This window comes from Rhinopithecus roxellana, chromosome 6 (assembly GCF_007565055.1).
Source record: "Rhinopithecus roxellana isolate Shanxi Qingling chromosome 6, ASM756505v1, whole genome shotgun sequence".
Classification (NCBI taxonomy): Eukaryota; Metazoa; Chordata; class Mammalia; order Primates; family Cercopithecidae; genus Rhinopithecus; species Rhinopithecus roxellana.
Window position 1 is genome coordinate 59,177,885 of NC_044554.1, and position 14,469 is coordinate 59,192,353.

Here is a 14,469-nt window from a genome sequence, read left to right on the forward strand (position 1 = left end):
GAAAGTAATATTTATGACATGGGTTGCTGTGAGGACAAAATGGGAACACATGCTAAGTACCAGAGAGTAGATAACAGTGTTAGCAGAAGGAAGTGCTCTCTGGGAGCTGCGGTTCTGATAACCAAGTCAGATGACATCAATCCAAAGCCTTCCTTCTTTATGGTCATGTTGATTTCCCATCTCAGGATCCCTCCTACTCCTGTGGGCCTTCTCCATGGTGCAGTGACTAGCGATGCGGGCAGCAGCCCACATGTCCCTCCCATTTGTACCTCTGTATAAGAACGAGAAAATGGTTTGCTTTGTTTCCAGCACCCCTTCTGGTAAGGCCTATTTCATTGGCTTTCTTTTTGAGACGCAGTCTTGCTCTGTCGCCTAGGCTGGAGTGCAGTGGGGCAATCTTGGCTCACTGCAACTTCCACCTCCCGGGTTCAAGTGATTCTCCCACCTCAGCCTACTGAGTAGCTAGAATTACAGGTGTGTACCACTGCGCCCAGCTAATTTTTGTATTTTTAGTAGAGGTGGGGTTTCACTATGTTGGTCAGGCTGGTCTAGAACTGCTGACCTCCTGATCCACCTGCTTCGGCCTCCCAAAGTGTTGGGATTATAGGCGTGAGCCTTGCACCCAGTCTTTGTCGGCCTTGTTATCTGCAATAGCACACTTAGGGAGAGGTCTTCATACAAGAACATTATGTAACTCTGTATGTGTTTGGTGGGCCCTGTCCTTGGCAGACCCTGTAAACAGCACAACAGTCTCACAAAATACCTCTAAGTAGGATCAAAATGTGGAAATATTCACTGTGTTCCAAAGGCATGTAGGTTCTGAGGTAGCCGCTGACTATCCACTGAGTGTGTCACTGGCTGTTCTTTATCTGTGGAAGAATAAAGACTGATGTGCCAACCTTCAAAGAAACTTGGATGTCCTAAATGTCTTGGAAGAGTCCTAGAGCCCCTTTTCTGTGCAGAATTACCATTTTCAGTCCCGTCATTGTAAGCAGAGCAGGGATTTCACTTTCCTAAATGTTGCCCCTGAAGCAGCTCATCTGCCATTTTTAGGTTGGTTCTCAGGGCTCTTGACATTCTGCTCAATCCAAACCCATGTCTCTTTCCACACCCCAAAAAAACTAGTCTGAGCACTCTCAGTCCCACCCTGGCTCTGCTGCCATCACTGTCACCACTCCGGGTTCTCCGCCTGGAGTGGACAGGAAGAAAAAGGAAAGGTACAGAATCAATGCTGGGGGTCATGGCCATGAAGAAGCAGCTTAGGCAAACCTAATGTCCTCTCATCCCCCTTCTCCCACCACTGCTTCTAAAGTAGACTATTTCTCATGGTATTGTTTAGGGCAGTATGTTTTTCCACAATTGTCTCCTACAGAGATTCTTCTTCTTCCCAGTTAGGCCCTTGGAGCCAGACAGATTGACTACATTCCTTCCCACCAGAATCCCCTGGAACCTCCAGCTGCCCAGTGAATCCCCTTCACGGCAGCCCCACTGCCTGACCTGATTCTGACCCAGCCCTGAGTTTAAGCTGTTCGGATTTTTGACTCCAGTCCAGTTCCCACACTCTTAGATAATAAGGGTGTCCTCTTCATCTATCCATTTGCTCCTGTGTGTGGCAGCATGGAGCACATATTATGCTTCTGGGGAATATTTGCTGAATAAAGAACACCAGAAAAAAAACATGAAACACTTAAGCTTCTCAAAACACTTTTTAATATTCCATTTTCCCATCAAGACCGAAGTTGTACAAACAGGTATAAAATCCCCCACCTTCAGGGTGTTAGGCATCACTGTGTGTGGTCAAAGTCCCTCCTCCTCCCCTTTCCACGAGTTTTCAAGATGTGGCCCAGTCAGTGCATTGCTGCCTTCTGTGACCTATGAACCATGGCCAGCAAGAGGACTGGGGACATGGTGAGGTCCAATGTGCCAGGAACACGGTAAATGCCCACAATGCGGGGCAGGACAATCCAGGGACAGGCTCAGCTGGAGGCCACACAGAGGAGAAATGTCACACTGTCCCATCTTCCCTGCATTCAGCTGAGCTCAGACCAAGTGAGCACTTAAGAATCATTTACTCCCAAAGGACATTTCAAGTGAGATGAAATGTTCTCTAACCATTATTCTCTCAGAAATTAGGGCTCTGAGAGGTGGGGGGGGGGGGTGGGTTGGAAATCAAGCAGACGGTTGAATTGCCTTTCATTCCTCCATATTTGTCTAATTGTACGGCTCTTGGTTTTTATATAGCAGAAATAAAACAAAATGGCAATAAACCAACCTACAACCTGTGTACAAGATACGGCATACAAAACTGTCCCGGGGACTGGGATCAAAAGACTTCGATTCCTAGCCCTAAATTAGAGGTTCTGTTTTGTTAGGGAAGTTTGTTGTAAACAGCAGCTGAGAAGCCATTTATTTGACTGTGGCAATAAAGACAGGCAGCAATGCACAGACACTTATTTCATTGAACTGTAAATGGATAAGGTCAGGAGAGGAAAAATCCTACTGTTTATGTAATAGAACCCTACTAAATGGTTTTAGGAAGGGACCAAAACTTATGTAGCAGTCTACTTTCCAAGGCTGGAATTATATATATATATATAGAGAGAGAGAGTAATAAATGAAATATTAGTAATCCATCTACTCGTTTTCAGAGTCCAGCAATTTGATACCACCTTCCTCCCTATCCCACCCTAGTCCCGTTAGACTTGACTGCATTAAAGTAGTTGTTCAACCAAAACAGTCAGTACTGTCATCTTCCTTTAGCATTTATATGAAAAGTCAAACTAGAGAGAAAAAATCCTTACACCTCCTCTCCACTAAAGCAACAGTGTAGAGAAAACTAAGCTCAGAATATACCAATAACATACCAAGGGAAAAATTGAGTGTGACTGAGAGGACCCCAGCTACCAACCGAAGTAGGTCCCACTAAACAGTAGTTATCTTCTTGTCCTTGGTAGCTTGCTTGATGGCAGCCTGCTCGCAGATGATCTCTTTGAGCCGCTGCAGCCTCATGTTTTGGGTGGTCAGTTCCCCCACCCCTGTCTGGCTGCGGTGCAGCAGCGTCAGGGCGTGGATGTACTCCAGCTCCGTGTACTTCACACCCTGGTCCACCACCAGGTTCAGGAGCTCGTCAGCTGTGTTGTAAAGCATCTCGTAGTACTGCCTGAGAAAGCAAGAGAGAACACTGCTCACCAGCTCCACCATTGGTAACATCCATCTCGAGGGGACATATATGCTGTCTATACATTGATTCCTCTGCTGACTTCATAAAAATTGATCAGCAGGCAGTGTTCTGGGCCCCACCAATAGAATAAAGAACATGACAGCCACAAGCTCTGTCCTTTGGAGCTCATAGGAACTCTCTTCAGGAGAAGTCTAGGTGAGGACCCAGGGAGGCTGCACACCTTTCAGTGGCTCAGCTTATTCTACATTGTTTGCTAATTTTGCATTTACCTTGGGAGAAAGGAAAGAAAAGTAGGAGTGTAGCCTGAAGAAGGAGAGAAGGCATTGTTAACAGGTTTTTGTCTCATTCAATCCCTCATTCATTCATTATTCATTGGAGGTTTTGTGAAATACTGCACATGGTTTTCTGCTCCATAAAGTGGGTTAATAATAGTACCTGCCTCTTGGGGTTATTGAAATAGTTGAATTAATTAATACATATAAAGCTCTCAGAGTGGTGGTGCTTCATAAAGATTAACTATTACTATTAGAACTATAATGATGCTAATGTGTGATAGTAATGTGATCAAATTAATAGTAGTATATAAGGATGGGCAAGACACAGCCCCTTTCCTCAAGTAGCTCAGAGACAAGGAGGAAAGGTCCTGAAAAGCAGAGACATAAGGATTTCAGTGCTGTTGACCAAGTTCATTCCCATGCACTGTGCCACTTACCCCTCACTCCACCCAGGGGCTACACCTGCCTTTTCCCAGACACAAAGACCAAAGCATGGAGAAGTTAGAGGGCTTTCCCATGGCACAAAGACAGGGACTGACTATGCCAGGATCTGACTCCAGGTTTCTGACTCTAAGTTCAAGACTTTTTTTTCACGGACACTTGACAACTCACAAGGATATTCTATGTGCCGTAAGTGAGGTCCTAGTACCGTGAATTAGTAGCAGAAGAGGAGAAATTGCATCATGCAGAGGGGATGGTGTGGGGCTGAGGAAGACGTCCTATGGGTAAGATTCTGTCAGGCAGGGCTTCCAGGAAGGAAATTCTAGTTGGAGGGAAGAGCATGAGAAAAGGCATGGATGAGTGATCTGGTTAGACTGGGGAGTGCAGAGCAATAGCAGAAAGTCCTGGGATAAGGCAGTTGACGCCCCTGAACATCAGGCTATGACTTTAGACCTAGTTAAGCCAATAAAGGACTTCCTTTTTCCAGAGATCAGAGGTGCCATTCAAAGTTGTGCTTCTGGAAGATTAATGTGACAATGGGATGCAGAATGGTCTGGGAGGGCACTGGTTACAATTCTAGCAGAAAGAGACTTGAGAGCCACTTACTGGCAAGGCCATTAGCCTGGGTGGTGGAGAAAGACTTGTGCCTATAATAGAAATACGCATTAGAGTGATTCTTCAATGCAGTGAGAAGATGAAGGTGGGAGTCAGGAAGTGGAGAAGATGACCATTCACCATTCTTTAAACCAATACTGTGCAACTGCTATCTCTGAGTCTACTGGACTCTGAGGCTGTGACTTGCACAGCCACTCCAAATTACCCAGGAGGTCAAGTTCAACAGACTCTGACCCAGCAAGGCTTATCACAGCTTGTCAGCGAAATGAAGAGTGTTACTTACTTCCCTCTGATGTGAAGGGTAACTTTGCCAAGATTGAGGGGACAGAACCAGGCAGTGCACTCAAGGCAACTCTTGGGGGCGAAAGAATCTTCCAGACCAAACAGGATCAGTGGCTCAGAAATCCTGTATTATTAGACTCAGGGCCGTGGATTTGTTTCTTTCTCATCAGCAACATTTTGAAGAAAAAGAGCCTCCTACGGGGAAATGAAGCTATCCTTGTGGTAACAAATACATTCTAGGAGCTCCATAATTTCAGGCCTATTTTACTGAATTGCTAGTGCAAGGGGAATGTGGTCAGGAAGAGTTGCGGTGTCTTTTCACATGGTTAGCTTCTTTTCCTCCTGCTAAGCCTCCTTTTCTAACTAACACACTCTTTTAAAAAATAGGGGAAAGAATAATCTTTTGTGAATATTCCCCAAATAGTGGCAGAAATTCAAAGGGCTCTTTGTAGATTGGTAAGTTAATGAGGATCTCCTGGGAGCAAATCGGTCAGCATCCTTGTGTACAGGGGGCTAATTTTTTCTTTTTTTTTTGAGATGGAGTCTCACTCCGTTGCCCAGGCTGGAGTGCAGTGGCACGATCTCGGCTCACTTCAAGCTCTGCCTCCCGGGTTCACACTATTCTCCTGCCTCAGCCTCCTGAGTAGCTAGGACTACAGGCGCCCATCAACACACCCGACTAATTTTTTTGTATTTTTAGTAGAGACGGGGTTTCACTGTGTTAGCCAGGATTGTCTCGATCTCCTGACCTCGTGATCTGCCCGCGTTGGCCTCCCAAAGTGCTAGGATTATAGGCGTAAGCCACCGCACCCGGCACAGGGGGCTAATTTTCTATAGTGGTTTCAAACGATGTTCATTTTGGCATCACAGAAGCAGATATATAGCAATCACTGGTCGAGGGTGACCCTGAATATAGACAGAAATGCTTGGTAGAAGAGGAGAAAAAACTCCGCTTCCAGAGGTGTGAGACCCCAGTATCAGCTACAATCAGTAAATCTTTTGAAGTTTCATGTTTAGCATAAAACTCACATGAACTTTGCATTCTACTCCTCAATGTATCTGCTGTAATTTAAATACACTGTTTCTAAGAAAAACTTGATGCTGCAGGAAGATGCATCACATTAATATTTATCCTACAGCTTTGCATGTCCCCTGGCTCTCACTGATATTGGCCCCTATTTTGAGAAATGATGCCCTATGTCATCTAACTCTGTTTCCTGTAGATGCACAGGCGAAGGAGAGTTGTCTATTAATGGAACTTCCTAAGAGTATACATTTTAAAAAATTGCCCAAGAAGAGCTCATGCATGCATCGAGATTCACCAAATGAAATAAGAGCGAATCTGGGGCTCACGATTTTTTTAAAGCTAGAAGGAACTTAAAAGCTGCGGTTTCTAGACTAGCAGTTCTTGAACTTCAGGGTACCTAACTAAGAATGACCTTGAGGTGCTTATGAAAAGTGCAGATTCCTGAGGCCCCATCCCCAGATACGTGCTTTTTAAAGGTTCTGAACCAGCCACGACTCAGCCAGACTCTGTTTGGCAGACGAACAGTTACAGAACTACTGTCTCCTCCAGCCAAGGACCTAAACACATCAGGGAAGGCTACAGAAGCAATAAAAGGTTTGTGATGCTTTTCACTGAGATTAAACCAAAATAACTGGATTTCTTTGTATTAGGATGTTGGTATTTTTATCATTTATCTTAAGAGGCAACACTGAACCCATCATGCCAGATGAAATTGGATTTCTTTTGAAAAATCTGCTGAATTGTTTCCAGGGATACTGGCTGGTTTTCTACAGAGGCCGTTGTTCCATGCTGGGAGCAAACAACAAAACAAAGATGCCTGCATTTCTACTACTGGATCGTCCGGTGTGATGAGTGATAAAGGGCATGCTGCTTAAGTCCTTAATGTTTCAATATCCTCTGTGCAGTGAAGACCTTTATAAATCCCAGAATGACAGTCTGAAGTGGACTGAGAGACTAAGAGTCCTCAAGAGCCTCGGATGAACAGTGCCCCTGAATTGCAAAGTGAATTATTCAACAAAATTGACAAATAACTGATGGTGTATTTTCTATAGTTATGGAGAAAAAAATTCCTCCATAACCATGATGATATATTAGATCATAAAGAATCATAAATATTTAAAGACAGAACAAAATTCATTTATCTTTTAGAATGGTACCCAGGGGCAAAGATGACTAAACTGACATAGCAACAGTTTCACTTGGAGGTGGGGAAAAGATGCTACCAGGTGCCCTGAAGAGAAAATAGAAAAATGCCCCAAACTATACCATTAGAATGAGCTTCCATGATAAACACTGACAGACTGAAATGAAATCATGTCACCCAATAGGGATAAGTAATTTATCAACACTTATTGAGGCCCCAGGAAATTGAAAGCTTGGTCTTCATTATTGAGCATTAAAATAGCAGTCATGGCTTCCAGGGCAACACGTTTTCCATTTGATGACACTTTGCTCGGGCTGCCTGGATGGGATCAGTGAATGCACATTTGATTGAGACATTTTCTGGCTCAGGGCTTGTAGCCCTTCACAGCCTCTTCATAGCCTACAATGTTCAGCAGCCAATTGCTACATGTACACCAAATACCTTATTCTGGAGACCAAAGAGTTTCATGTCACCCTGGTGGATGGAACGTTCTGGAAGGATATGTGTGCCTTGCTGTGGTTTCTCCTACCATTTGCTGTGTGCCTTTGAGCAGCAGTTCCCAAAGTATTATGAGCAGAGAGGGTGAGGGAGTGGAGCGACAGAGAAGTGGAGGTGTGACTTCACAGACTGGTCTCATGTGCAGAGTCTAGAACATGACAATGTTTATGCTTTGTTCTGGTGCAAACAGATCATTTTCTCTTATCTTCCTCATGTTTGCTTTATCAACAGACTGTTTTCTGTGGCTTTTTCTTTTGTGCTTTATTTTAATGGTACTGCACTGCGACTCTTTCTCCCCCACACATTCTGTTTGAAAACATTTCTACCAGGAAGGAAATGCAAGGTATTTTGGAAAGGTGGGCAGATCTTTTTAAAGTTTTAAAATAAAATTTTATCTTCCTCTGATTGGAAAGTTAATACACGTGCCATATATAATATATGGGCCATAGAGAAAGACTTCTCAGAATTCCATCATAAAGATAAACCACAGTTTGGCATATTTTCTTGTAGTTTGCCCCAAGCACATGTAGGGTTCTAGCCAATTTTTTTTCTTATAGTTGAAATATTTAGGTTGAAACACAATTAGATACTTCAATTGTTTCCAATTATAAAGACTTACTTTCTCAGGGATAGCTTTCTAAAAACAGAATTAGTTAAAAGATAAGTATATTATTGAGGACACTTGACAATGCTGCCAAGTTGCTTTCTAAAAAAGCTCTATCGATTTATCCTCCTATCAACAACATATGGGCAGCATCTAACTCACATTCTTTTGATTTGCATGAGGTTGAACAATTTTTCATCGACTTTTTTTTTTTTTTTTTTTGTCTTTCAAACCATATTATATTTAATGAGATCTGTTCCAGTCATGTCAAGAATATTGCCCTTTCTCTAGGGCCATCCATCTACTGCAGAATTTCTTTTTTTTTTTAATTATTATTATTATACTTTAAGTTCTAGGGTACATGTGCATAACGTGCAGGTTTGTTACATATGTATACTTGTGCCATGTTGGTGTGCTGCACCCATCAACTCGTCAGCACCCATCAACTCATCATTTACATCAGGTATAACTCCCAATGCAATCCCTCCCCCAACCCCTCCCCGTGATAGGCCCCGGTGTGTGATGTTCCCCTTCCCGAGTCCAAGTGATCTCATTGTTCAGTTCCCACCTATGAGTGAGAACATGCGGTGTTTGGTTTTCTGTTCTTGTGATAGTTTGCTAAGAATGATGGTTTCCAGCTGACTTGTTTTTAATGTATGTAGGTATGTGTGTATGTATAAATGAATTGTTGGTATCTTTTTATCTTTGAGTATTAATGCTTTTCTGACTTCTCTTTAAGAGCTTTCCATAAATTTTCATAGACAAGAGGCCAGGGAGTTTTCTCATCCCTGGTTCTATCTCCCACGTTGGCATACTCAGTGCAAAAATTAGTACTGTATCTCTGAAAGCGATTAGAAAGTTTCAGTTCCCTGCTTTGCAAATTGAGGGAAGAAATATTCACTAACATAAACTATTCCCACCCATGGCAACTCTTGTTCCTGTACTTGTAGGCATTCAATAAACTTTGCCTGTAGGGGTGACAGCAAGGCCCTGACTGGGGAATTATACAAGGTCCCTGAGGAAAGCTTTGCCTGTTGCCTTCCTTTACTTTGTAGAATTCAGGTCCGAGATCCCGGGATGGAAACTGTGTTTTAAAATATATAGCTACATCTCATGCTGGGTTTTGGAATCTGTCTTGATTGTAGAATATTAATAATAATGTCTAGCTTTTAGGTGCATTTAAATCCTTTTAAATAGGTACTACAATTATCTACATTATACATATGAGAAAACCGAGCTCTACAGAGTATGAGTGATTTGTCTAAGGACTCAAAATGAAAGACTTTGAGCCCTGTATTTACTCTAAAACCACCTTAATACAAAAATATTTGAAATTATAAAAAGCAAAAGAACTGAAAAGAGTATTTTTATCGCTGACTCATTTGAGTCTTGAGTACACAAACATGAATTAAATAAAATTCCCATACTCAGCTCTGCCTTTCATTGTAATGCAATGAGCCAGTATTGTGGCGATTCAAATTCGTTTGTATGAACTTTGCGGTATATTTGAACAACACTGGATTTCATCTGGGAATTCGGTGCTCTAAACCAAGTAATAAAGTCATGTTGTAAATTTAACACTTAATTTGGGAGTTTACAGGAAAGACTTTTTGGCTTTTTATTTCTTTTATTTCTTCCTTTTTTGCCCCTTCAAGCTGGTAATGGATGAAGTAACCTTTCTTTCCAAAAGTTGACTGTCCCTCTGATTCAGTACATTTTTGGGAAAGGGAGACAATTATTTTCATTGTAAAGACTTTCTCTTGTAGTCCTTCCCAAGATAAAGTTCCAGTATTAACGTCAACAAATGAATTATGTGCTGAATCTGACTTTTGAAATACAAATTTGAGACGGAGAAAAATTGAGCTGAATAAAACTTAGTATTGACAGTAGCTCCCAACATTAGTTTTAGCCAATATTTACAGCATTTTGAGCACTTTAATAAAAACCCAATGGTAGACAGGTTACTAAGTTGTCAAGTGAAGCAGTGAACTCCTATCTTTTCCACCCACTCAATGGTACCTATGTAATAACAGGGAAATGACAAGAGAAAAAAGAGTAATCCACAAACCAGATAATCATCCCATAAATAATTGAGAGGTCATGGTTATAGCACAACAATTTAGTGAGGTAAATATTTAAGAGATCAACTAAACTCAGATTCTGGGTAAGTCTTTCATTCCTCACTACTAACTAGCCACGTGACCTTGGGCAAATACCATCAGCTCTCTGGATCTATTTCTCATGTCCAAAGCAGAAAGGTTACAGCAGATGCTATATAAGCACTGGCATTTTTGGATTTTAAACCTTTACAGCATCCCCTGCTTGGTCCTTTAAAATCATGGGGCTCCCATCAGAATTAGCTGATGCTGTTTTTCTTCAAGCAATGGTAGACAAGAGGCAGTAGTAATTGATTTGAAAACTCTGAACAAGTGTAATCTCAGCTCAAATGGACTTTCCAGACCAATAATAAAACGGATGGTAATCTGTGTGTCAGAAGAATAAATTAGTTTATTAAAAAGTGTAATCTAATTGCTCTTATTTGTATTCCCCTTCGAAGAGCTTAGAGTTTATTACAAACATGATTGAAAATTCTAATTTAAAATGAGCTGAAGTTATTTTCATTTTAGGAATGAGAAAACTAAGGTAGAGAAAAGCTAAATAATTTTCAGACAGTTCATGGCACAATTAGGTGTATATTCTATATCGGGGTAGTGTTTTTTTTTTTTTCACTTCTCACAACAGATTGTACAGGTTTTTGCTGTGATCAGGACATGCTAGAAGTAAAGGATGGTCTTTAGAAAAGATACTGCCTATATTCCCTCAGCTGGTGGCAGCAGAAAATCATTCAAGAGGTAAAGATAGCCTGGGAGTCTGTTGCTTTAAGGTTTGCTTGGGCTTCTTTGATCGGTCATCTACCTACCTGTTTTTTATATATAGTGACACATGCACACACCCACCCTTTGTCAATGGCGCTATCCTTAAATGGCAGTTACCAGTTACCTCTTGGCCTTGTTCTGATAACCATCATGCCTTGGCAGTACAGCAGGGGTTGGGCTCTCCTGGGAGACGCTGAAAGTTAAAATCAGCTGTTTCACTCCTCTCAGGAACGTATCCTGACATTTTTGATAGACAGCAGCAGCTAGAGCCTTGCTTTATTTCTCGTCAGAAAATAAAACCACTTGAAACAAAGAAACTCCTCCAAGACATCCCCATCAGCGTCAAGATGATGACACACTCCCAGGCTCGGTTACAGTCACTGAAATGGGGCTAAAATTTCTTTTTGTTTCCTTAGCTAGCTAGCAACTTTGCTCCCTGCCTTTGGAACACATTCTAAATTTATAAACATCTATGGTTGAAATGTCCTCTTCAACAACTTAAGGATTCATGTGTCACTCTCCGCTACATCAGATAATTTTTTAAATTAAGTTTTCTACAACAGGGCTGGAGAAAGATCTGCATTTTAAATTCAGTACAATTAAAACTGTGTCTCTTTGGTCTGGCACTGCCTTTGGTCAAACCCTATTTGTATGAATAATTATTCAGCCCATTAAGAAGTCTGCTCAACTCCTTCTCCCATTTTGAGGGTTTTAATAAATATTGATCAGGCACATTTCTGTTTGCACTTGCCAAGACAATTCTGATGGATTCATCTTCTGATGTTATCAAATAATGAAATATGAAAGAGTGAATAGAATTACCCTCTTGTTCTGTGATTTTTTATTTAGGGTCTTCATTTTACTTTCATAATTGTGTATGTCTCATACTTCTGTAAATGTTCTTTTGATTATCAAAAGGTGAGTCCAGGTTAAGGAATGCTATTCTGGGCTGAATATCACTTTAGAGTCTTTTCAATTTAAGAAAATAGTTAATCAAATATCACTTTAGAGAGTCTTTCTGATTTTTAAAGACAATTTATCTAATATCATAGGTTGATAAAAAGGACATTGTATTATATACTTTGGTGACCACAAAGCTACATATCATTTAACCCAATTAGCACAAGACTCTTGTAGTGTGTATTATCTACATTTTTCAGATTAGCAATCCGGGAAACAACTGCTGAGAGGCCCTACGGCTTTTTCAATTTTTAGTAATAAAATCACATCATTAATTTTTCAATAAATAATGCAAAGGATTTCTTCAAAGCAAAACCTAATGTTATTACTAATGCTTAGGAAACTCCAATAACATTTTAAATGTTAATATGATATAGAAAGGTATAGTCCTTGGCTTCAAGAAGCTTTATTTATTTATTTTTAAAATCCAATCCAGGCCCAGATCAAAAATACCCAAGACATGAAGCAAACATTTTAATTTAAAGTAAAGGAAATCTAGGGCTTGGCAGTCTGCCTGCCTGCCCTTGTCTCCTGGTACGTAAGAAGGGCACAAAGAGTTGGAGTGCCCTAGACAAGGGACAAAAACAACGCTTCTGCTCCAAATGACGACCAGGGTTGGAAATGAGATGGTGAAGTGAATGGGTAAGGGGCTTCCTGTATTTATAATACTGGATCTTGCCCTACCTGGGGGTGTGTGAGGAGAATGGTCAGTGGCAACAGGCATGGCCTGCATGGCTTTGATGGGAACATATGCTTCCATCAACGAGAGCATGATAAGCATGATGCCAGTGAGGCCAAGGTAATGGTTGATTCTAGCAGGTGCCAATTCGTTCTATTTTTTGGCCACTGACTCTGCCCCCAGCCAGCTACCTCACAATGATGTTAAGACAGGGCTAGGGGAGGCTGAATGGAGAGTTCACTGCAACCTACTACAGCTGCTGGGAGTCTTAAGACGCAAGGACTGCTATTCAGCCATCACTTGGCTGAGTCACTCAAACCCTGATTCCTGACCTTCTGGTCCTGGTTAGTGACTCTAGCACAATTCTTGAAATTGTAGATCTCTCTGCCTTGCTGAGACACAAGACCACTTCTTACAGGACTGAAGGGCCACAAAGGAAAATGATTTCATAGAAGAACCAAAAAACTCTGGAATATATGAGAAGTGTGAGCATATGCAAATCAGCAGGTCTCAGTGGCAAACACTTGAGGGTGTATTAACTAAGCCCTTAGGTAATTTATGAAAGAGAGAAAAGCTAAATAAACCAAAGCTACAAAATGGGCCACCTGAGATTCTAGGACATGTGACTCAGAACAGATGTCAATTAGAAAAATAATAGACTAACTAGAAAGGAGCTAATGGAAATATGAACAGTATCCAGCAGGTTTAATTAAAGACCCAAATACTCTGACAAACGTGATGGATAGCTTTGGATAACAATGTGAATTTGGTGGATGAAAAGACTACCGTGGCTGATATATATTTGAGTGTCAGTGAACCATTTGATGCAGTACCTCTAGAAAAATATAACTAGCAAAATGAATTTATTCTGAATGGCTACCCTCGATAGGACACAGGCTGAAAAACAAACAGAGGGTAATGATAACGGCAAGTCAACAAATGCAGAAGAGAAGCATCTAGTGAATGCTAAAGATGCTGGCTTTAGAACTGATCTCACTTAATACCTTCATTAATGCACAGGAAGATACAGAGTGGTGAAAGGGGCCAATGTTAGTGAACGGGGAAGGGCTGTGAATGGCAACAAAAAAGGAAAAATCACATCAAGGACTCCAGGGAATCTGGAATTATGGGAAGCAAGTAATGAAAGGGGATTCATCTTAGAAAAACCCAAGTGAATTTGTTTGGGAGAAATTCTAACCTCCTATATTTATTCAATAGTTGGGAGAAACCTTAGAACAGGTGGGTGAATGGTCACTGGGTGAGGGGGAGGAGGCGGTGGGTGTGTTGGGGTGGGTGGTAAGGGCCATGGAACCAGAGCATTTCTTATTTCCTATTTAAAAAGTACAATTTCTGTAATCCCAGCACTTTGGGAGGCCAAGGTGGGTGGATCACCTGAGGTCAGGAGTTCGAGGCCAGCCTGGCCAACATGGCAAAACTCTGTCTTTACCACAAATATAAAAAATTAGCTGGGCGTGGTAGTGCGCACCTCTAGTCCCACCTACTTGGGAGGCAGAGGCAGGAGAACTGCTTGAACCTGGGAGGTGGAGGCTGCAGTGAGCCAAGATCATGCCATTGCACTCCAGCCTGAGTGACAGAGCGGGACTCCATCTTAGAAAAAATAATTAAAAAATAAAGTAGAAGAAAAAGTACCAGCTATAGAGCAAGGAAGTGACAATGATTTGTCCTTGTTGTACTTCATAGTTCTTCTTTTGCTTTATACTGCAAGCCAATTGAAAGAAAATCAGAAAAGAGGATCAGATGGGATTAAAGGGACAGGAGGTTGGGGGAAACTAGAAGATTAAAAGAGATTCAGGTCAATTTTTGCTCAAATGTCTGCTTATCAATAAGCAAGGTTTTCCCTGACTACCTTTATTTTAAATGATACTT

At 41.5% G+C, this 14,469-nt stretch overlaps 1 protein-coding gene across 1 annotated transcript in view; it reads right to left on the reverse strand.

The window, feature by feature from the left end:
* Window positions 1-1,687: 1,687 nt before the first annotated feature.
* The window catches only part of EXOC4 (exocyst complex component 4), an 850,866-nt gene continuing 838,084 nt past the window's right edge, over window positions 1,688-14,469 (reverse strand). The window contains exon 18 of the mRNA XM_010357736.2: window positions 1,688-3,160. Coding sequence (XP_010356038.2) covers window positions 2,923-3,160 — 238 coding nt within the window. The 3' untranslated portion in view covers window positions 1,688-2,922. The remainder of the gene's footprint in view (window positions 3,161-14,469) is intronic.